General features: G+C 35.5%; 1 protein-coding gene across 4 annotated transcripts in view; it reads left to right on the top strand.

Annotated features, from left to right (window-relative positions):
* Cul3 (cullin 3) overlaps positions 1–25,285 on the top strand; it is a 73,356-nt gene that overhangs the window by 1,042 nt on the left and 47,029 nt on the right. Inside the window, exons 2-3 of one of the 4 annotated variants that reach the window (XM_029470478.1) lie at positions 15,966–16,163; positions 17,095–17,222. In XM_029470478.1, coding sequence (XP_029326338.1) covers positions 17,112–17,222 — 111 coding nt within the window. In that variant the 5' untranslated portion in view covers positions 15,966–16,163; positions 17,095–17,111. Of the gene's footprint in view, positions 1–15,965; positions 16,164–17,094; positions 17,223–25,285 lie in introns of those variants that run through there. The other 3 variants (XM_021158420.2, XM_029470984.1, XM_029470778.1) reach the window with 3 other exon arrangements.

Here is a 25,285-nt window from a genome sequence, read left to right as displayed (position 1 = left end):
CACGAGCTGGACTCTTGCTTTTCCGTGTCTTAGTCAAGGAGGTCCCCCAAAATAGTTGCCACTCGGGCTTGTTTTACCTTGTACGTTTTTAGCGACAACAAACGTTTGCTCTTCAGAAACTTTTCCTCTTGGCGTTACGTTGAGTCATAGGCTTGCGGTGTTTAGTAGATGGAGTAGTATGTAACTTTGGATGTCATGCCTCGATCAGATAGCCAGTGGCAGGCAATTAAAATGTCCTGTTGTAACAAACTGGACGTACTTGCTCATGTCGCTACAGTGACAGGTAAATGTCAAATAGACAAACCATCAGTGGAGCAGAATTGTAAAAGAAAAACGGGGGGAGGTTGTTTTTCCCTTCTAAGACTCAGAAGCATTCTGTCGTGTGGGAGGGGAAGGGGGCCTTTGTCATCACTTTTTGAACAGGCTTTTCCTGAAGTACCCTTTGCTGTGAGGAATGAAAGACCACGATAGTATTGTCCGAGTTAAGTAACTTTGCCTTGGAGAACTTGAGGGCCTCTGAATTCCTCATCCCAAACAAGTGTACAAGCGATGCAGAATTGTGACTTTGCAAGGGACATGTCAGCATGTAAAAACTTGCACCTTTATGTAAATAAATGGGCTCTATGTAAACATGTAGGGTATAATCAGGAGGATGAGATATTTTAATATTAATTGCATTATGAACGATTTTTCTAAGTAAATAAGAGATTACATCAGAAAGTGAGAAATGCTAGAAACAGTGCCAATAAAGGTAACTATTATGTTTTCCTTTGTAATTGGACAGTGGGCCAGGTTTATGAGCTTGAATAATTTCCCTACCTAATCAACCACTCAAGTGATTGTCAAATCCACATCCTTCCCTCTTTTTTTTTTTTTTTTTTTTTTAAGCAGAATTCAGACATGGTTGGTTTTTTTTTATGTTTTAATTTCTTTTTTCCGAGTCTTTGTTGTTTGGTAAAACGTGAAAGAGCTTATATTTGACCAGTTAATATTTTTCAGAGTAACCTGTTGTACCTTTTATCTGTGTTTGCAGCTCTTTGACCTCTAGGTTTCTCTACTTGGACCTGTTTTCCTCTCCCCATCATTGGTCAGGATATACTGAGTACTGTATGCAGGCACTGTTTATTCCTAGAGCTTTAGGATTTAGCAGTAGATGTGAAAAAGGAAAAGATCAGTGGTTTCTGGAGCTAGCATTATGGATTAGAAGCAGTAAGAGAATTTTGTACCATTAGCTGAAGGAAGATGGTATTAGTGTGTGATAGGCTAGTACTGAAACTGAGATTTTGTTTTGTTTTTTGTTTGTTTTCTAGTTCATAAATAAATAACCATAGGTTGTTCCCATTGAAATAATTGGCTATTGTTGAGGCTAAATAATGCTCCAGTGATATTTCATTGAGTTCTGGGAAGTGAGTCCATTAGGCTGTCAGAATTGCTTTCATTCAGATTAGATGTCTTGTATATAAGTACAACCCACTTGGATTCTTAGAAGTTAAAATACATAGTATTTCATACACAAAAAAATACCATTTATGCTTATTACAGGTGCGTATTCCTACAACTGTTATGTGTTACACCATGTGGATATGTAGTTAGCTATAAGTAATGGCAGTTGCTCGTTCCAGGTTTTTTATAAAATGGATGTATAAAAGGAATGAAGTAAGTTTAGACTTGTTTGAGTTTTCACTGTACAATAGTGGTAAGTTAACTTACAGAATATATTTCATATATAGATGAGTATTTTATCAAAAAAGTACTTTATTAGAGTTCTACCAAAACAGGTTCTCTTACTTTTTTTAGTGCATATTTTAAGTTTGCTTTCACGTTTTTAAGCAGAATAAAAGTTACACCACATTAGCTTAACGTATAGTTTAAGTTTTTTCCCCCTCCCTCAGTTTAAACCTACAAAATTTATTTACAAGATTAAAATTTTCTGTATTTTTAACTGTTGTCAGAAAAAGTCTCTTAATTTTTAGACTTCCCTTCATTATGTAGCATATAGCTTATTATACATCTTTCTGTTGGTCATTATTTTAAGAAGATTTTTAAATTACGCCTGTGTTCAATTGTACATATGAATGCTGAAGGTACCTGCAGAGGGTGGAGTCAAATACCCTGGAGCTGGAATTATAGGCCCTTGTGAGCTACCCATTCCAGTGCTGGGAACCAAAATTCTGATATGCTGCTGGAGCAAGGGATACTTTTAACTACTGCACCACTCTCCAGCCCCTATTGATAATATTTTGAGTTTGTTATCAAACTATAAGTTGGAGCTACAGAACATTATTGAGAAGGGAGGTTGTGTATGGATTTGGGCTAAGCAATTCCTTTGGAAAAGATATTTTCCTCACTTTTTCCACATGTCTTAATTCATACAATCTCAGCTCTGTATAGTCCGTTGAGTTAACCTTTCTCTGAAAAGCCATTCCTGGTTGTATTGTCCAGAATTTTTGTCCCCATGGGCTTTAACAGGCTTGATTGGAATTGAAGATGTGATTCTTGAATGAAAATACTATCCTTAGATTTAGGAGACACTGAAAATCACTTCTACTTTCTGACCTTTCTCTTAAAAGTGCTACCATGGAGTTCTAGAAGTAATGTCAGTTCATAGTTTATACAGCTTGCTAAATCATAACAGGGACGACTCAATGTAATCTCCATGATTGCAGATGAATTTCACCTGTGCAACATGGTCAGCAAATGATGCCTACAAAGTGACAGATCATAGATGGAAGAATCTATGAAATGTTAAGATCATTCATGACAGACATTAGAGCATGAAGAGATGAGGACTTGGTATATAGTTGATGTTTCTTCTATTTCTAGCTACAAAAGTACTTGCCAGGGACATCTTTGATCTTCATGATAGGTTTATTTCCTGGAGAAGGTACTTAGTACAGAGAAGTATCTGGACTGTATATATAGGAGAATAACAGTTTATTCACACAAAGCCAGGAATTAACTGTAAATCTATTTTCATCCTCTGTTTCTTAGAGAAATTATGTAGGAAGGTGTATCAAAATGTTGCTTACACTGAGACTTATGCTTTCGACTTAATAGCAGTTAATGTTTCCTTGCTTTAGAAATTAGAAAGCAAAAGAGGAAAAGGAAATAAAAAGCATAATATTAATTTTCATCTTTAAAATTTTTTTTATGTACATGAGTGTTGCTTCCTTCCTTGTATGTCTTTGCATCATGTATGTGCCTGTTGCCCTTGGAGGTCAGGGGAGGGCATCAGATCCACTGGAACTGGAGTTGCAGATGGTTGCTAGCCACCATATGCATTCTGGGAACTTCGTTCTGAGTCATCTGCAGGTGTAGTAGGTGCTTTTAACCATTGAGCCATTTCTCCAGTACATTACTTTGTTATATGTGTGTGCTTATGCCCATAAGTATAGATGTCTATGGAGACCAGAAGAGGGTAATGGATCCCCTGGAGATGGAGCTATGGGAAGTTGGGAACTGAGGACTTGGTTGTTGGGAACCAAACTGGGATCTTCTGCAAGAGCAAAACACATTGTGCTTAGTCAGCTCTTCTGCTCTAGTCCATTCAACAGTGCCTTTTTAGATGTAACAGCAGTTCAGAAGACTAGAAAATTAATGCCCATGCTGAATTCTAGTATATATGTACAAATGGATATATATATGCAAGTGAGAACGAAGGAGTGTGGAATATGTGTGTGATGTGGGCATGTGTGTCTGTGTGGGTATGTTTGAGGAGGTCAGAGAACTTTGGATGTCCTTGTCTGTCACTACCTTATTCCCTTGCGATATGTTCTCTCACTGAACCTGAAGATGGGCTGGCAGCCAGCAAGTCGCAGGAATCCTTTGGCCTTCCATAGAGCTGAGGTTACAGGTATCTATTCATACATCTATGCTCAGCTTTTTACATGAGTGCTGGGATCTGAAATCAGATCCTTATGTAGCAAGCACTCATCTTCACTGACCCACTCTCCAGCTCCATGAATTTTAAAGCCTATTTGTACAATATAGGCTAATGTGAAAGTCTGGCCTTTCACATATAGCACATTCTTTATAAAGTTGAATCATTCACATAAAAAATAGTCACTTGTTTGAAGATCATTCATTAAATGCAGCTTAGTCGAAATAGTAATAGCATTTGGTCAGTTCAGGAAGGATAATTGAATTATGACTGGAAATATTACTACTTTTCTTTATATTGTAAATATGGAGAACTTAGAATGTGTTTTTTTTTTCTTTTAGGATTCTCAGAAAGGTCTGTCTTTAGCAGATAGACTTTATGTTATTGGATAATTTTTATTTTAAATTAAGTTAATAAAGTGATGTTCTTTTTTGTCTATTCTAAAATGAACCCAAAAGTATTAACACTAAGAATCATTAAGGTTAAAATATGATTTGTAATTAATAGACATATGCTTTGACAATTGTAGATTTTTTTTTAAATGTTTCATATCACTGTATATTTACATAGTTTAATTGGGTTTTATTTTGTATCTTGCCTTTTTGTTTGATTTCTTTTGGGGGTGTTAGGAGTTTGAACCCATGGCTACACATATGCCTGGCAAATATGAAACAATGACCTACTATATCTCCATCTCTTTATTCCTTTTTAAAACATTAGTTTCATTTTTATTATTTTATGTGTGTAGTTTGCTTGCACCACATGTGTGCTTGGTGCTGGAGGAAGTGGGTAATGGGAGTTGAACCCAGATCTTTCACAACAAGTGCCCTTAACCACTAAGTCTTCCTTTTTAATAGTGCCTTCTCATAGTACATATAACTATATTTTGAAAACATTTTAGTCACTGGTACTTCACAATTCCCACATTTGCCTAATCATTTCCCTACTGTCAGGTATTTTGATTGCTTCTAGGAAGTCCCTATTTTCTCTGTTGTACAGAATGCAGCTTGGACTCTGCGTAATCTATAATTCTAGAATCACTGAGATAAGTAGAGTTTAAATGTATTCCATAAAGGTTGTACAGCAAGGTAGAAATACAGCTAAAATTTGTTTTTCATGTGCTGAGCAGTCTAAACTTAATTCTTGAAGCTCTGTATCTTTTCTCATTTAGATTGTGAGTTCTGTCCAGTGCTTGTACCAGACAACCTTTCAAACCATGGAGTACTTAGTTAGCACTTAGTGTGCATGGGTAGTGAGTAATTAAACTAGTCCTTTAAGCCAAACAATAGTAATTGATTAATTTAGTGCAAATGGTGGATTGGAGTGTTTGAGTCTGTAAGTAAAAGTCTGTAAGTAAAATTAATGGTCTTTGTATCATTTTTCTTAGAAGGTAATCTCCTTAGTGTCTGAAACAGAAATTACTTAAAAGTAGTGTTACCAGGGTCAGCATTAGATGAGATTCAACAGTAAAGGTCTTAATCTCTGGTTTCAGTATTTTCTGTATCTTAGCTGAACTCCACACTATACCAGGGCAACTCTGCCAGGATACACTTGCATGTCCTGTCTGTCCCTCAGCCCACTTCACTGTACATTCTGATCCACTCCACTATGTGCTCAGGATTGTCTTGTTTTCTTAGCTTTGCTCTGAGGAGATAGGCTTACCTTAAATTAAGGTTCCTATTTTTCTTATACTCATTAAGGACTTAGAATGCTGTTTACTGCCACAGCCATCATTTTGGCTCATGCTCACTCAGACTTTGAGGAAATAAGTGTCTACTTCACATAAATTATCTGTAGTTCAAGTCTTTGTTTTTTATCCATTGCATGTCAGAATATTCACTTGTTTAATTTAAAATACTTATGGATTCCTGGTGTGAGTGAAAGACAGAAGTATTAGTGCAAAACCATCTTGGATGGTAGCACTTCTTTGTGTTTTCATTACCCCTGTTTTCTAGACTGATATACTGAAGAAAATTGAAAAACAGTGGTCATTAATTTAGCCAGACATTCAGTGACTTTGTTGCCTAGCTAGTAAGATCTCACTGTTCCAGCTCAGCAGTTCAGAAAGTTTCTAATTTTATTTTACTTTATTTTTGTGCATTTATGTTTTGTCTGCATGTATGAATATATGAGGGTGTCAAATTCCTTGGAGCTGGAGTTAACAGACAGTTGTGGTACTGGGAATTGAACCTGGATCCTCTGGAACTGCAGTCAGTGTTCATGACCATCTCTCCAGCCCCTGCTATTCTAAATTTTAATCACTGTACTTAAAACTGTTTATTAAGAATTCTTTTTATCTCTCCTCAAGAAATCTAACAGTTGTTCTTACACACACACACACACACACACACACACACACACTCACTAGGGAGAAAAACTTGTGTCAGGAGCCCAAAGCTTCAGCAATCTTTCTATTTAATTATATTCTGGAACATGTATCATTACTCAGCTCTTTTCCTCTGGTGTGAAAAGAAACTTTGTCTTCTTCATTACCAATTTCATTTTGTTTTCATAGCCAAGATTCCTGATAGAATGATCTGTCTGTTTGTGTCTATTTAGGAGTATAATTTTTTTTAGAGGAAACATCAAGTCTTTTGTATTGATTTTCTTTTCATTAGCCTTGTTATAATAGTACACACAACACAGAGTAGATAGTATTCAGTAAATGAAGTAACAACAGTCAATATTCTTTAGTTCATTTCTTAATACTTAAAATGGCACAGCTAAGGACAGTTTTGCACAGAATAAATATAAGAGATAGTATAAAAATTACTTTCTAATAAATAGTGTAACTGGGAGATTTAAAGAAAGAGTTGTTAATTGGAAAGCAGAAGTTCATTTAAAAATGTTTTTGTTTTTCCTGGGGGTAGTCACACTCAGACAGAGATTGCAGAAGACTGGAGGGGTTTGTAGTAGAAAGGGTGTTTTCAGAATTGTCTTCATTGGTCATTTAGAACTGCTTCCATATTGCCATTGATACAGGAATCTGTAAAAGATTTCACTGAGAAAGGCTAGCCATAGCCTTAATATCACTAAGCACCAGCTTATTTAACAGGGCTCTATTGCCTGAGTGGTAGGAAATTGAGAACTAGCCCTGTAATTCTCTTAACTAGGACATAACTTTTGCTGTTGGAAAGCATTCTAAAGCTAACTGAAAGTCTGATGTAATTAAATAATACTTGTTGATAAGACTTAGAATAATGGAGAAAAAGAAATGGACCTATTTTATTTTGTTCTTTAACTGGGAAATGTTACTACTGAGCAAAAAACCACAATGTCATAGAATCTTCTTTCCTTGGAAAATACAACATTTCTTTGTGATCCTCTTCTAAAACAGCAAAGCAGGATCACTGAGAACTTTAAAACAGTGAAAGTTATTCTCTAAAGTAGCTGTTAGTAAACAGCTAGTAGCCTATGATACTGATGCATTCTCTCCAAGTAATAGTAAATGCGGTTTTCGTCTTTATGCCCAGTTACTCCATCTCAAAGAGAAGTTGCTTCATGAGATTAATAAACTAAGTGTTGAACACCTACTTTATTCTGGATTTTGTTTTAATTTTTTTGGCTGTTCTCAAATCCTAAAAACAATTTTTGTTGACATTTTTTCCTCCTGTATAAATCTAGTTGGAGTTCTGATAGACCTAGAAAAGGATAGAGCCAGGATTCATATCCAAGTGTCTGACTCAAAAAGACAGTGTTTTCCATTAAACTAGTAGGACTGTCCAACTTTTGGATCTCACTACATGGCATTGTCATCTGTAGAAGTGTTGGGTCATACTCCTATCTAGCCTGGCATGCATGCATGCAGTACAGGTTGATCCTGTCTGCTATATTACATACGTTAAATGTTAGATTCTGGAAATAGTATGCTTTTTTACTAGAAATATGTTGGGAACGTAATTCTAAGGTTGTTTAAAATATTGGCTGGTGACAGATCCAGGAGCCCTGGAGCTTACATTTATCACAGTATAGTGTACCTTAAGTATATACTTAAAAAAACCAAATTCCTTAAAGCTAACAATAAATAAATATAATAAATAAATTAGCCAAATTCAACTCTGTTTTTTCTCCTAGTGTCTGTTTGTAGTGTGTGTGTGTGTAATGCCCAAGTCTAAGTTGGGTCTCTCCAGTCTCTTCTCCACTTTGCTTGCTTGTTTATTTATGAATGAGACCGTCTGTCCTGGTCAGGGTTACTATTGTTGTGATAAAACACAATGGTCAGAGTAGTTTGGGGAGGTAAGGGTTTATCTGTTTTATACTTTCATATCCAGTTGTTATGAGAGGAACTCAAACAGCAGAGCAGGAACCTAGAAGCTGAGGCAGAATCCATGAAGGGGTTGCTCCTTACAGCTTAGTCAACCAAAACCAGTAGCCCAGGGATAGCACCATTCACCATGGGCTGGGCATCCCCCATTAGTCACTAACCTATAAAATCCCCTACAAACCAGTCTTACAGAGGCATTTTTCTCAACTGAGTCCCCTTCTCCCTGATGACTCTAGCTTATGTTAAGTTGACATAAAACTAGGTAGTACACAGTCACTCTTACTCAACTATATTGATATATTGACTGGCCACTGAGGTACAGGTATGCACCACAGCCTTTTACTTGGGTGCTGGGGATCCAGACTTTTGTCCTAATGCATTTTATGTCCTAAGCCATCTTCCTAGTTCCTAATTTTAAAAAGCTATGTAGAACTGTCTTAGAAACTGTAACAGTATACCATAAACTGGACAACTTAGGAAGAACAAATATATATTTTCTCATATTCCTGGGGGCTGGAAAGTCCATGATCATGGTTTTCATACCTTTCATGGTTTCCTAAGTTGGTGTAGGTTGTTCATTGTTCCCAAGTGATACTTTGATGCCACATACTTCAGAAGAGTGGACTGTTCTTTCCTCTTTGGCAGAAAGCAGAAGGCCAAGGGGGTTAACTCCCTTCATCGAGTCCTTTTATAAGGTTACTTAATTCTACCCATGAGGGATTCACCCATATAACCTACATCCTCAGTTCTTATTATCAGTATCTTCATAGTTAAAAAAATCTTTGGAGCAGACACAAGTTTTCAAACCATATCAAGGACTTTAAAGAAAATTGGCTATCAGTTTAACAAATGAGGAAATTGAGGACTAGATAAGATGGTTTCACCTAGGAATTTGCATCTTATTTGAATTATGGAAGAGCAACTAACATCTGGTTTTTGATGAAAAGCTTGTTTCTGTGGACTAGACTGAAGTGAGTGTGTAGCCATACTAACTCATTGTTAATACTGGCCTTTTTAAATTACATGTTTCTCAGTATGGCAACATGAGTTGACATGATATAGTTGAAGGACTCTTGGGGCTCCTTCATTGCTCTAAAAAGTTTTTCAGTCTTTGATAAGCCACTTAGCCTGTTTCCTACTTTGTAAAATGAAGAGACTTTGAGGTTTACCTAAGGTACATTTTAGCTCTTAAACACACTGAAATTACACTGAATGTTTGTTTCTTTATATGTAAATCTAGGCAGTAATGCTTGTTTGCTCTTGGAGTTTGTGAAACATTTTGTCTCATATAGACTAGCCTTTCAGAATTCAATTTTTCTTAAAAATGGAATGCTATATTCCACTGATGGTGGCGGAGTTCTCGGATGAAGCAGTACAGACATTAGCTGAGTTCTGGCATGCTTCGTTGGTGAACTGACCATTTTAGATAAGGCTAAACAGATTCTGTAGCATAAATGTATGTGGGTCGTGAACTGCCATAATTGATTGCAGTTAGTCCATTCAAAGACCAAGTAATAATAGTGTCAAATTACATTGCTGCATTTATTTTCCCTTTCTCTCTCTTTGGTTTATGTGTAATTGATTCTCCAATGTAGCTACAATTTGGTTATGCATAGAGGTTTTATTTGGAAAGCTGTCTTATTAAAAAAAAATAGTTATTTCAGCTAATGGGAATTTTAATGATAATGTCATTGTTACTAAAACACCTAATTTTAGATTTTGGAAATAGGGATCTAAGTTATGCCTTCATGTATTTTTCTCTAACAACTATTTGAGATTTAACCTTTTCTGCATCAACAAAGAAAACAGCACCACTGGTGAGCTTTATGTTTCAATAGATAGACTGTCTATTTACCAAAGGCATCTTCTTAAACCTCAACAAACTTTACTTATATAAGTCCATAAGCAGTGCAGCAACTATTCATGTAAGATTTATGTTGTATTACTATTATGAGAAATCTAGAAATGACTTAAAAGTTTGTGAGATGATAAACATACAACTTGACATTTATTAACAAGCAATGCTGTTCTGTGTACTTTCATCAATGTTCTTATTGTCATTCAGTAGACCATCTCACTTACCTTCACCTCAAGTAGACAAGGAAAGTTAAAACATTTAATAACTTGTTTACTCAATGCCTTCACACTGTGCTGTTTGCCTCAAAGCTTGGATCTTTGGCTGTGTTTTTACTGGTTAACATTTATGGCATTAGTACTAAAAAAATGAGGTTATTGCTGTTACCATATGTCATCTAATCCTGTCAACAAGTAAGATCCTTTATCAATATTAGCTAATGTCACCTAGTCATCATGCCGTGTGTATATGTTTTGGGGCATACAGTAACAAGGGAAAAGAGACCACTTTCTAGTCCCAGGTGTTTAGAATCTAAGTGAGAGATGCATTAGTAACTAATGCTTCCATTGTAGTTGGTAAAAATACAGTAATTACTCAGAGAAGTATACCAAGGAAGCTGTATTGATGCTTTCATTTTTCATGTGTGTGTGTGTGTGTGTGTGTGTGTGTGTGTGTGTAATTCTGAATTGCTTGGAGTTTAGAATTTTCATCCTTTTCTACCCACTCTTCCAAATTTCTGGTAGAAGATTATTCACAAGACACTGGAAATTTGTTGTGCTTTGTACATAGTGTATACAAAAGAATACAGTTTTATCTTAAATTTAACTTGTTTCATGATGTAATTCTTCTACCTAAACATTGACTAGTTGCAGTGGAGTCAAGATGGTTTCAAACTCAAGCCTTTAAAGGTTATGCTATTTGAAAGTGTAGATGAACAATTACAGTTTTTTAAAGTCGATATTTATTTTTATTGCTATTGCCTAATGAGGAAATTATAAATTCTAAGAAAAATTATGTATCTTTCCTATAAAAACAAGCTTTTTCTGTTGAAGGAATTTACTTTCTGTAGCATGAACTTGGGGCAGGACACTGAGGGTATTTATACGTATATAGTAGACATTAATTTGTGTGTGTGTATGTGTACATATATATGTACTTTCCACCTCAAAAGCTTTGGTTGTCAAAACTCCTGAGTTTATCTGTAGTTATAACAAATTTAAGCAAATAAGTGTTATCAGTGGGACTGCTAAAATTCTGGTAGAATGATTTAGATTTTTACTTTAAAGGTTTTGTTTTGTTTTTTTTTAATGTACAAAGGATAGAACCTTAAGATTTTTTTTTATTTTCTTGTATAAAGTATAGCCTAATATTCCTGTGGTTAAAGTTAATGAAATGAATATTGAGTGAGAGATCAAAGCTTATTGGTAAAAATTATTTTGCCAGTGTTGTGCTTAATGCCAGGACCAAATCATGGAGGAATATATACTGACAGCCTGTTTTGTTTGTTGTCTTGTTCTTAGATTTGTTTACTTAGGGAAAGAAAATTTTTAGCTTGTTGATCCTTTTCCTGAATGGCTTATCTAGTCCACTAGTTTTTCTCAGCTAGCATTTATAATGAAAACAATGATTAACCAGATTTCTGGGGTCTTTGTTAATGTGTAAGATAAATGACTAAGTATGAAAATAGATAGATTTTGGAGTCTGTTGTTTGTCCCTTACTATGCTTTCTTTCTACTTGAAAAAGACATTTGCTATTTGAAAAATTAGATGCTGCAGATAAGCATGTTAACTGTTCTTCCATTATCCTTGTGCCTATTACTGGCTCACATTTTCAAAATATATTAGTGTAATATTAGCTAAAACAGTCTTCTTTTGTCAATTACTGCTTTATTACCACTGAAGTGACATTGAAGAAAACCACAAGTCCCTTAGGATTCTCATGGTTCAGTGGAAGAAGTGGAACAGAATAGTACTTTGTGTGTGTAAGTGTAAAACAAACAAAATCAACACTGGCAAAGAGGTGGTTGGAGGAGGTTCTGTGACTGAAAATATACTGAGAAATCTTAACAGACTCTGGAAGGATGTGTCCCCTTTATGGTACTCCTTCTCACTTACCCTATAGAAGGGTTGATAGGAAAGAATGTAAGTTGATGCTTCTGATTTGTAAAATTAAGTGCCCTAAGGCCATGATTAAATAAAATAATAATATAGCAATTGAGCATGTGTATAGTGGTGAGTTTACTTGGATGTGCAAATGATTAGCTAGAATCTGTTGCTGGAGCTGGGTGGAGATGTGCAGCAGGTAGTTGAGAATAGCAGTTTTAGGCTTTGGGACAAATCTGAGCTGACGCTCTGAATTTGGGGGCTGCATAGGGCAATCATGGATCTTTATGACTTTACTAGGGTAAAAAATATTAACAATGAAGTGAGACAAAAATAAACCCAGATTGAGAATTCTGTTAAATTAGGTGCTTGCCCTCTAGAAAAGAAGTGGATACAACTTACATTTGCAAAATATTGTATACAGATCGGAAAACTTTAGATTTAACTTTAGATTTTCTTGCAACCAATCTACAATCTGAACCCTATTTGTGGATAGTGGTTGTAGCCTTATAATAATGAATAAAGGTGCTTAAAGGGACCATTGTAGGGAGTGAACAGAGCCAGAGAGAAGTGGGGGTGAAAATTACTGAAATGATTGCTAGGATTAACAGAAGGAAGTATCGAGAAATAATGCTTTTGAAATAAAGCTGCCTAACACTAATAGCCATTTTACATAGATATGCTCTTTTTGTTTCAGATTTTACCTGTTTATTTACAGAGAGCTTCAAAACTACCCTCTAAATTTTGTTTGAACACATAAGAAAATTCAGGAGATTCTATCAGCTAAATCTCCTCTGTTGTGAGGAATTATACTGTGCCCAAGAATGAATCATGCTAAACTTACTGACATTCGCATTTACTTTTTATGACAGTCTCTGAGATAGATAATATTATTAAGCCTATTTTTAAAATGAGGAGATGAAGATCTAAAGGAGTTCAATGATTTAGCTAGGGCCCTGTGGCTTGATGGTGAGGAAGCCTCGATGCACATCAAGACCACTTTGACAACTCTGACAACAACTTACACTCTTTACTATTGCAGCTTATTGTGTTTTACCTGTTTTCCTCTACTATGTGAAATGGAAGGTCAATCCACTGCTTTGGATTTTGTAATGTTTGGTGATTTGAGGTAAACTATGTAATTTCTTAGTGTCTATTTTTGTCTTTTTTTTTTTAATCATTAGCAGTGACTTGTTTGTCCTCTGGCCCTTGGATTGTAAAACAACTCTTTTATAAATTTTAAAAGTAGTTTGTCATAATTGTAAGAGAATAATTTGATATTAGAAGTCTCTTTAGTAATTTATTTGTGTAGAAATATCTGTATTTTGTCTAGCTTATGTTGTATAGTTAATAAGTTTTTCTTTCATTAAAATTGTTCTTTATATCTTTGTATGCTTATTTGTCATGAGAGGTCTCTGTTATAGTATTGATAGGCATCAGGAGAGTAAAACCTCATTTGTATCTGAGCTATCATTTTCTTATGAGAAAGATTTGGTGATTGGAAGGAAGTACTGTATCAACATATTGCATTTTGTATGCCGCTTACCCTAAAATGTTATAGTTCTTAGACTGAGCTTGAATTATCTGTAAGGATCCTTTTGATTCAGTTGAGCTGCTATTTTATAGCTAGAGTAAGTGACAGGATTTTTTTTCTGTACTTCCTTCCTCACACTTTTGTTGTTGTTGTTGTTGTTGTTGTTTTGAGACAGGGTTTCTCTGTATGGCCCTGGCTGTNCTGGAACTCACTTTGTAGACCAGACTGGCCTCCAACTCAGAAATCCGCCTGCCTCTGCCTCCCGAGTGCTGGCCTTCCACACACTTTTATGCATAAACATAACTTGAAAAAAGTTCTAGACTGAGTAATTCTTACCCAGTTAGGCCAGAATGGCATTGATTGACTAGTGTCTCCCAGGATATAAATACTGAACTGAGTAGATTTTTGTAGTACAAAAAGGGGTTTCCTGGTCAAGTATTAGCAGAAAGATCACTCAGTCAAAATCTACAGATACCTGTTATGTACCAAGTATTACTTAGGGACTATTTTAAAAGTTCTACCTTTATGAAGCTAACTAACATTTGACTTAGAGAAGAAACATCAGAAAAAGAAAAATAATAGGAGCAAATAGGGATAGTAGTGGGTAGATATACTTATTGTAAATAAGATGTCGATTTAAGAGTTTATTGTTGTTAGTCGGTAGGTTTGAGACATTCAGATATGTCTGAGAGTAAAACATTCCAGAGGGAAGGAAGCACAAAAACTAACGTAAGTTTATTTCCAAAGAATAGTTTAGATGTAGTTGTGCACAGAGTAGAGTGAACAAGTGGGAAAGATGAAGTTGAGAGGTGAATCAGATAAGGCTCTGTGGGAGAACTTCTAAACATTTGACTGTAACTCTAGGGGAAATAAAGTCATTTGAGGCCTGTGAACAGGTAAATGATAAGGACTTGATATTTGTTTTCAGGAGATCACTTTCATGAGTGTGTTAATGGAACTAGTGTGAAAGGGTTGTGTTCTGCTTGTGTTTTGAAGGTAGAGAAAAAGATTTGTATTTGGCATTGGAATTAATGTGAAGGAATAGCCAACGATGATGATAGGATGTTTGCCCTTAGTGCCTGAAAGGAAAAAGTAAATGTGTTCAATTTGAAGAGATGGCAGGACAAGTAGAATGTGGGGAAAAGATTAATTAGAACTTGTCTTAACCTTGAAGTTTGAGATGTTTAGTAGATATTCAGGTAGAAAACAGAGCAGGCAGCTGGAGCTATCATTAATGTGCAAGAGACAGGGCCAGGTAGGATATAGGAAGTTTGGGGATGACTTCAAGCTATAGAAATAAATGAAATCTCTCTCTAGAATTTGAGTTTAAGATTGAAGATAGTAAGAACCAGAAGCAAACCAATTAGGAACCAGTGAAAGGGGCAGGGGCGGGGTGGGTATAGCGCTTGGAAGAAAGGCAAGTTCAATTTTTGTTTTAAGCAATAGAATTGGTGAGCACTTTCAAAATACTGCTGTGTGTCTAGTAAAATGACATGTGGAACTTTGACCATTAGATTTATGAATGTAAAAGTTACTGATGACTTTGTTCCAGAGACTTAAGAGTTGTGAATGTTATATTGAGGTGGATTAAAGGTTGGAAAATGGAACTTGGAGACAATGAATACAAGGGACTGTTTCAATTTCTTGCTATTTAATTATTTTGCTGTAAATAGAAGTTAAGTTGTAATAAAAGGATTGTGAAAATAGCGTTTTTAAGATGCAAACCTAATAATTTCGGATGTAGGTAGGAATGATTTAGTGGAAAGGGAAAATCAGTGATGATGAGAAAGGTGATAGTGAACAAAGTGCTCCTTCAGTAGGTGACCTCACAGTCTGCTTTTCACCTAGAGTTACTGTTAAAATGCAGATTGATTGTGTAGGCCTGGGGTGGGGCCTGACGTCCAGTGTTTCTTTGTGCTGTTTACTTCTGGTTCCTGCTCTGTCCTTAGAGTGTAAGAATTAACAGATTATATTGGCATATAACCAGAAATGTTGATGAATATGGTCAGTTTGTACAGTGTCTCCTGGTTGTATTTTTCAGTACTTTGAAAAAAAGGACTAAGTGACTAGTGGATACATAAACCATTGTGATTTTAAAGTAGAGCATTTTGGTATACTTAGGGATGGAGGATGTTATGAATGATTGAATAAGAATGTTTCTATTAGCTCAAGCAACTTCAGATGTAGCCCTTATTTTACTAAGATAAAACAGTTGTTAATGTCCCTGTAAATCACTGTAGGTTTATAGTCATAGTCAAGATATGTATGATATGAACAAATACAAAATTATTTTCAACTTGTTCTCCCTTTTCTCTCTTGGATATTACAGATGACCATGGATGAAAAATATGTAAACAGCATTTGGGACCTTCTGAAAAATGCAATTCAAGAAATCCAGCGTAAGAATAACAGTGGTCTTAGTTTTGAGGAGCTCTATAGAAATGCATATACAATGGTTTTGCATAAACATGGAGAAAAGCTCTACACTGGACTAAGAGAAGTTGTTACTGAACATCTCATAAATAAGGTACCCAATTTACAGGACTGTTGCTAATACAATTTTGACTGTAGAGAATCCTTTTACTGTTGTATTTTGACCAGGATATTCTTTCCAAGGCTACATGAAGCCTATATTTAGCATGTGACTATAAAACCTTACTGAGAACCTATAATAGGCTAAATCACAATTTTATAATAGTTGAGAAGAGATGAAGTTTGTGATCTGTTTTGAATATATAATCATAATTAATGAAGCAAACATTTTACAAACTCTTGAAATAGACTACTCATTTGAGCTAAGTTTTGTGGTAAATACAAAATCTTTAAAGATAAATTTAGTGGTTAACAAAGTATTTTGAACAGACTGCAAAAAAACTAATTTCAATTATGAAGTTGCTTTAAGATTGTCAGATACAATGTGACATATCACAGATTGATTGACACTTTTCATGATACTCATTTCTTGAATATTTTGGGGGAGGGAAGGTAGAAATGTTTTATGAATAGTAAAATGAACTCATTTTTAACCTATACATTTTGCCACTTTTTTTTTTGCAAATCAGTCTATTACTGTATTTTATTTATTGTAATTGTTATTGAACAATTAGAGAATAAGGTTTACATTCCATTTATCCTAAATTATTAGCTTTCATGTTTCCTATGAATAAGGAAGTTGTCTTACATAACCAAAGAGGTATGAAGAGAACTAGATAGTTTAGCATTAGTACAGTACCATGTTAGATTTCACGGGTTGTTCTATGTAGCAGAGATGTCCTCTACAGTAATTTTTTTTTTCTGATCCAATCCAGGATCACACATACTAAGTTCCTCAGACTTGGTCTACCTGCACATTGGCAGTTTTGAAGGTTGTAGGTCAGTTGATTTATAGATTGTCCCTCAGATTTTGGCTTGTCTGATTGTTTCCTCATGACTAGTTTCAGGTTGTGCATTTTTGGCAGGAATATTACGTTAAGTGATGTTGTGTCCTCAGTGCATCACATCAGGAGGCACATGCTGTCAGTTTATCCCATTATTGGTGATGTTAACTTTGATCACTTGGTGTCCGCCAGATTTCTTCACTGTAAAGGTACCATTTTTCCCTTTGTAATTGCTAAGTAATCTGTTCAGTGATATTTTGATACTGTGTGAATGTCCTGTCCTGAAGAAACTTCCATGCGGTGGTTTCAGTGTTCATTGATGGTTCTTTGAGTCATCACTGTAGGGTTGCAAGCAGTTCCTGTCTGTCCTAGAATTTCTTTCTCTGGAAGGTGGAGTGGAGAGATTACATGAGCTAGGTAGGTTAGTATTTCATGACTTTTAAGAGGATTGTGTTCATCATGCAGTTTGTTAGATACCTGTGCTTTCTTTTTAGTTAAAAAAAAAAAAATATAGTAGGTGCACAGAGGTAGTGTATACAATTCCTTCGTGGGGTGGTTTTTACTTTGATGTGAGAGATGACACACTTTGAGTAATAGTGTGAAGCCCTATGCAAATATAGCTTAGGGATTATGTGAAAGAAAAATTAACCTGAGCTCTGTAAGATTGCATGAGAAAGGAAATTTGACCAAGTCTTTATATAAAGAATTAGGGTTGCATCCTAGCACTGGGAGTCACTAGGTCTAGTATAGCAGATCATACATGGTTTTTAAAAGAACAACTGGTTACTTTTAGGGGGAAAAGAGGATGCTGACTGAGGAGTATAATAATTACAGAATTATATAGCAAAGAACATAGGAAAAGTTTAATAAATTTGAATGCATCACTAAGGAATTTGAATTAAAAAGTGGAAGGACTTAAGAGGTACAATTGTGTGACAATATAAAAACATTTAGAGATTACTGCTATGAGGATGAGGTTTCAAATGTAGAATCAAGATGGTGTTTATTAGAATCAGAAGAAACCTTGAAAGATCTGAATAAAAGGAAAGATGAGAAAAGTGAATAGAAACGAGACAGGCAAAATTCGTTTGCTTGGAAAATTGTGGTTTATCTAGTAGGAGTACTATAACATCAGTCTATAAAGTAACTTGCAGCAGGGTAAGTTTTGCATTAGGTTATATTGACAATTTTTATCATTGGAAAATACCTTTTACATGTGAGCCATAAGATTTTCAAATACTCGTACATGTTTGTAGATAGACTTTAAAACTCAGAACTATACCTGGAGACTTGGTACTGGGTATTATGTACTGAGGAGTAAGCATTATGTTTCAGAGGATGAAATGACTAGAGTAAAGGGATGAATGTTGAAGAAACTTACAGGTAGTTGTTAGAAATAAGGAAAACTAAGTTAAGAGGATAGACTTTTACAAAAAGAGGAAAGATAAGAAGAGTAGAATATTTTGCTTAAAGCTACCAAAGGGTGGTGGATTGGAATACTTGAGTTCTTAGATGTGGGATCAAGAATGATGGAGAAATAAATTAAGAAAATAATGGCTCATATTTGTTAGGGAATAATGATATTAATGATTATAACTTTTTTCTTTTTCTTCTTTTCCTCTTTCCATTTACTATGTGTTAGGCCCAGCCCGAGTTGGTGGGGCTTTCAGGTTAGTTGAATGTCAGAATTAAATAATGTTTTTTGAAAATGAGAGAAGATACTTGACATGATCATTTTGAAGATTATATTAAAGAATCAGTGAAGGGTTTTAGTAGGAGTTGGTTAGAAGGTGTAATTTGTAGTATTGCTATTTTAAACAATGCTTTGTAACTTGGACACACTCAAAAAGTCTACAGGCATGTGTTGATGAAAACTTGCTCATGGGAAAAGTAAGAAGAAAAGCGGTGAGAGTGTGAAGTCAGTGCATAAGTAAATGATTTCTGGATTCTGATATATTACTATATACTTCATCATAAGTCATAAGAATAATCCTGCCATGAGAAATGCAGGCTTAATGCAGGTGCATAACTGTTGTCTCAGCTTGGGTTTCCATTACAAATATCAAACAGCCTAGATGGCTTGAACAACAACTCTTCATTCACATCTGTAGATATTATATAGTCCAAGACTAAGACATCCATAGATTTGTTTTTTAGGGAGGGCTGTTTGTCTGCTTGGCACATAGATTCTTCCCTGCTATGTCTTCACATTGCAGAGAGATGTGTGTTTAAGTTAATTATTCTAAATTTTAAAGTTAAAAATTTAATATATGTACTCTAAATTCTGATTTTCTTATACACAATATATAGTATATTCCTACCATCTGAAATGTTTTCTTTCTCTACATATTTAACAAGCCCTTTCTAATGAGAAAGTGTACTGACTCCTCACATCTGTTCTGTGTTTCAGATAAATTAGGTTTGAATGTCTGCTAGAATCTTTGCTTTCTTTTAGTTTTGTTTTTCTATTTATATTCATTTTTATTATTAGGGGAGAAAAAGTAATAGCTACAGATAGAAGGGGCCACTACCAACGGAGAACTGTTATTGGATAGGAGAGGTCAGTATATAGTAGTAGCTCAAAATGCTTGTCTCAGGAGGTAGGAAGTATCAACTGCTTCAGTGAAGAAAAATCTTGGCAATGCTAAGTATGATATAATGTCCACGAGTGTATTCTGCATGGAACCCATATTATTATATTGTATTGCATTGCATTTTCTTGTCTGTAGTTACCTGAACTATCTGAATAACATAATAAGGTAGATAAATAGTAGATTGGTAGGAAAAGAGGTAGATAGGTAAAGAGGTGGTAGGCAGGCAGGCAGGTAAAGGGATGGATAGATAAACATTAGTGTCATTGTCTAACCAGGACCTATCTTTTAAGACTTGAAAGGAAATTGAATTTTTACATTGAGTCATCAGGCTGTTTTTAATGTTGTTTTTAGTACTTAGAATTTTTTGTGATGAAAATAATGAGCACTTTGATGTTTTTGTTAGAGGAGTACAGATAATGGAGGTAGATGAAAAGATGTTGTAGAGAAGACATAGAACTACTACTATTATTAATTTGATTGTTAACTATATTACAATGACATAATTATAATTACTATTTTAATTATTAAAGTAGTTAATTATTAATTTAAGAAATGTTTCCAAAATAGAAAAAAAGGCACAAATAATCCAAGTACTATCTCTAGTCTAGCACTGGTTGTGCATTCTATCTCTAGAATATTTCCTGCTAGGAAACTGAGCCCCAAAGAAATTCACACAAAGCAGAACATGGGATATTAGTCTTTGTGTCTTCCCAGAAGAAAAATACTGTATTTTAGTAAGCATGAAAACATCAGTTTCTCACAGCTGTATTCTCTCCTTTCCTAAGGAATGACGGTACAGCTAAAAAGTATTCCTGATGTTTTCTGTATTTAAGGAGTTTTACATACTAGTTTGTGAGTGCCTCAGAAGTATCCTTGTAAATTCAGCATACTGGGTATTTCTTAATTGCCAGACTCTGAGTTGGATGTAAGGAATATATAAACAGAACGTGTTTTATTTCTACCCACGGAATAAGCATGTTTAGTTAAAAGCATGAGGAAAAATACTGAGAGTAACTGCATGGTCCATCAGGAACATTTGAAGAAATGGTGATGTTTAAAATGGGTGAGCAGTCCTGAGGCATGGTTGAAGACTACTAGACCAAGAGAATTACTATATATGTTTTTTGTAAAGAGCCAGATAGTATTTTTGCTTTTCTGCACCTGTCTCTGTCACACTCCTTAGTTTTTCTCCTGAGGCACAGAGAGCAGCAGTATGCCATATGTAAGTGAATGCTTAGTTGGATTCCAGTGAAACTTGATTTTAAAACCAGGACATCCTTTACCAATTCCTAGAGTCTTCACTGTTAGGAAATCTGCTCTGAAAATTTTGTGTAAGCATTGGTAGGTGCTGGGAACAGGACAAGATGAACTTGAAGAGAGAGTTAGAAACCCATCATGCCAGACCTTGACGTTGTGGCAGGATGTCTTGGTTCTTAACTATATGCATGTTAGAAAGCCAACAGTGGCTAAACAAGATGGTGGCATGCTATTATATAGGGTATTAAAATCCTACTTGTGCTGTTGCTTGAGAATTAAGAGGGCTTGAGACTTGAAGACTAGGAAGAAATAATAATGATGTATACCAGTGATGGTAGTAATATATTCCAGTATATTGCTATAGAGCACAGAGATTTTCAGATGCATGGGGTCTTACATGTATAATGTTACCTCCTGATGGTTGATGTGTAAGGAATTTAGAAATGTTGAAAGGCAGCTTTGGTTTTCTAAATTTAAATAGTGACCGTTTTTCTTGTCAGTTGTAGATACTGCAAGGATGAATTTCCTTATTCCTTAGACGCTCCCAATTTGGGATGCTAAATGTACCTGGCAAGTTTCTAGGGTTGTCCTGTAGTAAGGAAATTATTATTCTGCCTTCTGCTGAGCATTTATTTAATAAGTAACTTAGATGTAGCTACAGTGGGGAAAGTAGAAATGAGAATTGAACCTACAAGGTTAATAGGCTAATTTTGCTTCTAGTGATGTTGAAAAACTTATTAGACTTTTCTGGACTTTATTGATTTCTAAAATGAAGCTGAGGTTAGAATGTATACTTTCTTAATCTTAAAATAAGGAGTGTATGGTAAATTTTTGTTGTTACTTTGCCTTGTTTCAGTGATTTTCTTTTAAAAATTTTACCCTTTTAATATTTATGCATTTATTTATTGAGACAGCGTTTGAGTATATAACCCTGGCTGGCTTAGAGAATTCAATGTGTAGAATAGACTGGCCTTAAACCTTAACACAGGTTACCCACTTGTTTCTTGCTCCATTTCTGCCTTTGCCTCTGCCCACTGATGGGATTAAACGCACGCGCCGTCATGTCAGGTTGTTTCTTTGTTTTGAGATAGAATCTGTGTAGTCCAGGTAGACTGACTATCTTAAGCCTCCTGACTTAGGATGATGGGCGTGAGCCACCCCGGTTGGCGTATTTAGGTGGCGTATTTAGGTCATTAAGACTTGGAAACACAGTTTCTGGTGCTTACTACTCACAATCTGAAGCATAAATGTGTGTAAAGTAAAACCCTTTTCATTAAGTCCAAAAAGAAACTAGCTTTGTGATTTTTTTTTTTTATTGTCATGGGCTTTGTGTACATTACAAATTTTAGATTGACATACTTGGATCTGTGGGTTATAATTCTGACTTTACTAGTTTAGCAAAGGCGAAATTGGAACTAGGAAGAGGCTAGAGTTTAAAATTTTAGATGACTTTCTATTTTGAATTGATTTGCAAATGCAAAGTCTTATTTGTAGAACAAATAACTTGCTTCCTTTCTTTCTTTTTTTAAGTTACTCTCTTTGGTAGGAAATTGTACCTGTAAACCAGTTTCTGAGAGTCTTGATATTTTCTTTTTCTCCCATATTTTAGGTGAGCAGAATTAATGTATTAAATGTTGTATCTATACATAGATGATTTAGGGAATGTTTATGTGAGGAGGGTGCTAGTTGTAGAAAGGAAGTTGATACTTAAGCTTGTAGGGCAGCTAGTTGAGAAGACTTAACTTTTATATTAACTTTTTTAGTCCTCCTCTTGTTCTTAGGCAAATGTAAAGCAATGTAGAAAGAGAGTCTAATTTCAGTAAAGATTTATCATGACAAAGACAATAGTTCCAAGGTAAATACTACATAAGAAAGAAGTCAGGTATGCATTTGCTCAATGTGTAGGTGGCTGGAGTAGAAAAGGTTTTCAGAGGCATCTGTAGCAAATAGGTTGGCACGTGTGTTTAGACTTTGAGAAATACTTTAAGTGCTTTGGATCTTAAGTATTCCTGGAAGGAGACATATTTAAAATTTTAAAGAAGGTGGCTGCAAATGGACCTGACAGTGTAAAATGCTTAATGCTTGTTGTGGATTCCCCTGGGGCTAATTATATTTGAAGTTAATTCTGTTCTCCTTTGAGGGGTTGTGAACAAGGAATTGAGTCAACATTCAGGTGATTTCCTGTAAACCTTCTTCCCACCTTAATTTGTAAAATAAAGGAGAGCTGATGATTGGGCAGATAAAGGGAGCTGGAGCGGAAGATTGGGAGAGAGAAGGAGAAAATGGGAGAGGGGACTCAGAGGAGGAGGTGGAAGAAAAGTGGAGTGAGATTCAATCATCCTTCCTTGGGCCCTTTCTGTTACTTCTTTGGGTCTAAAGATTATAGCATAATTATCATGTACTTTCTGGCTAATATCCTCTATAAGTGAGTCCTTCTTTGCAGGATCCATTTGCCTGCAAATTTCATGATGTCCTCGTTTTTAAATAACCAAGTAGTATATCATTGTGTAAATAAATGTACCAGTTTTTCTTTATCCACTCTTCAGTTGAGAGACATCTTGGTTGTTCCCACTTTTTGGCTATTATGAATAAAGCTGCTATGGACATAGTTGAGTGAGTGTCTTTGTGCTATGGTGGAGTAACTTATGAGAATATGCCCAGGAGTGATGTAGCTGGGTCTTGGGTTAGAATTGTGACCAATTTGCTGAGAAAGCGCCAAATTGATTTCCAAAGTGATTGTACAAAGTTGCACTACCATCAACAGTGGAGGAGTGTTCCCCTTGCTCCATATCCTGGCCATCGTTGACTGTCACTAGATCTTTTGATCGTTTCCATTCAGAGAGGTGTAAGATGGAATCTCAGAGCCTTTTTTTGTTTACTTTTATTTCTCTGATGACTAAGGTCTTTGGATATTAAAGACCATTATAGATTCCTCTGACGGATTGGTGAAGATTTTTTCCCCATTCTGTAGGTTGCTATTTTGTTCTATTGATGGTGTCCTTTGCCTTCAGTTTTATGTGGTCTCATTTATTATTGATCTTAGTACCTGACCTATGGGTGTTCTATTCAGGAAGTTATCTTCTGTACCAATGCATTAAAGGCTATTCTCCACTTTCCCGTTTTATGTTGAGGTCTTTGATCTACTTGGGCTTGAGTTTTGTACAGGGTGATCAATATGGATCTATTTGGATTCTTCTACATGTAGACATCCAGTTAACACCTTTTGTTGAAGATGCTCTCCACTATGTTCACAGCAGCCTTATTTATAATAGCCAGAAGCTGAAAAGAACCCAGATGTCCCTCAACAGAGGAATGGATACAGAAGATGCTTTCTTTTTTTCATTGTATGGTTTTAACTTCTTTGTCAAAAATCAAGTGTCTGTAGATGTGTGGCTTTATTTCTGTGTCTTTGAACTCGATTCCATCAATCAACCTGTCTGTTTTTATGCCAGTACCATGTGGTTTTTATTACTATTGCTCTTAGTACAGTTTGAAATTAGGAATAGTGATACATCCAGAAGTTCTTTTATTGTACAAGATTATTTTAGCAGTCATAGGTTTTTGGTTTTCCATGTGAAGTTGAGAATTGCTCTTTCAGATCTGTATTGCTGGAGTTTTTATGGGAATGTAGATTGCTTTTGGTACTATGTCCATTTTACTATGTTGATTCCATACCTATCTCTGTGAGTGTGGGGGATCTTTCCATCTCCTGATAACTTCCTTAATTTCTTTCTTCAGACTTGAAATTCTTATCTTTAACTTGCTTGGTTATAGTTATACCAAAATATTTTATATTTGTGACTATTGTGAAGGACTAATTTCTTTCTTGGCTCATTTATCACTTGTATAGAGGGCTGCTGATATTTTTTTAATTTGTACCCAGCCACTTTGCTGAAAGTGTTTATCAGTTGTAGGGGTTCTCTAGTAGAATTGGGGGGGGGAGTCACTTATGTATACTATCATATCATCTGTGGATAGCAATACATTGGCCTCTTTCCAATTTGTATTCCTGTTGATCTTCTTTAGTTGTCATATTGCTCTTGCTAGATCTTCAAGTATATAGGCGGACTTGTTGATCTTCTAAGGGACCTCATTTGATTCCCAGCACCCATATGGTGGCTCACTACAGCAACTTGAGTCCCAGAGTATCTGACACTCTGTTTCAGCTTCTGCATGCACTGTGATACAAACACATATATGCAGGCAAAAACAAACAAAAAACAAAAAAAAAAACGTGTGCATACAAAATTTGGAAAATTAATGCTTCTTAGGCTGGACAAGAAGGCTTTTCCAGGAAAGGCACTTACTGCCAAGCCTGACAACCTGAATCCAGTCCCTGAGATCCACCTGATGAAAGGAGATCTGGTTCTGGCAAGTTGTTCTCTGACCTTCCATGCACACAAAATAAATACTTATTTCTC

This window comes from Mus caroli, chromosome 1 (assembly GCF_900094665.2).
Source record: "Mus caroli chromosome 1, CAROLI_EIJ_v1.1, whole genome shotgun sequence".
Taxonomy (NCBI): domain Eukaryota; kingdom Metazoa; phylum Chordata; class Mammalia; order Rodentia; family Muridae; genus Mus; species Mus caroli.
This window is presented reverse-complemented; position numbering and strand designations above follow the sequence as displayed.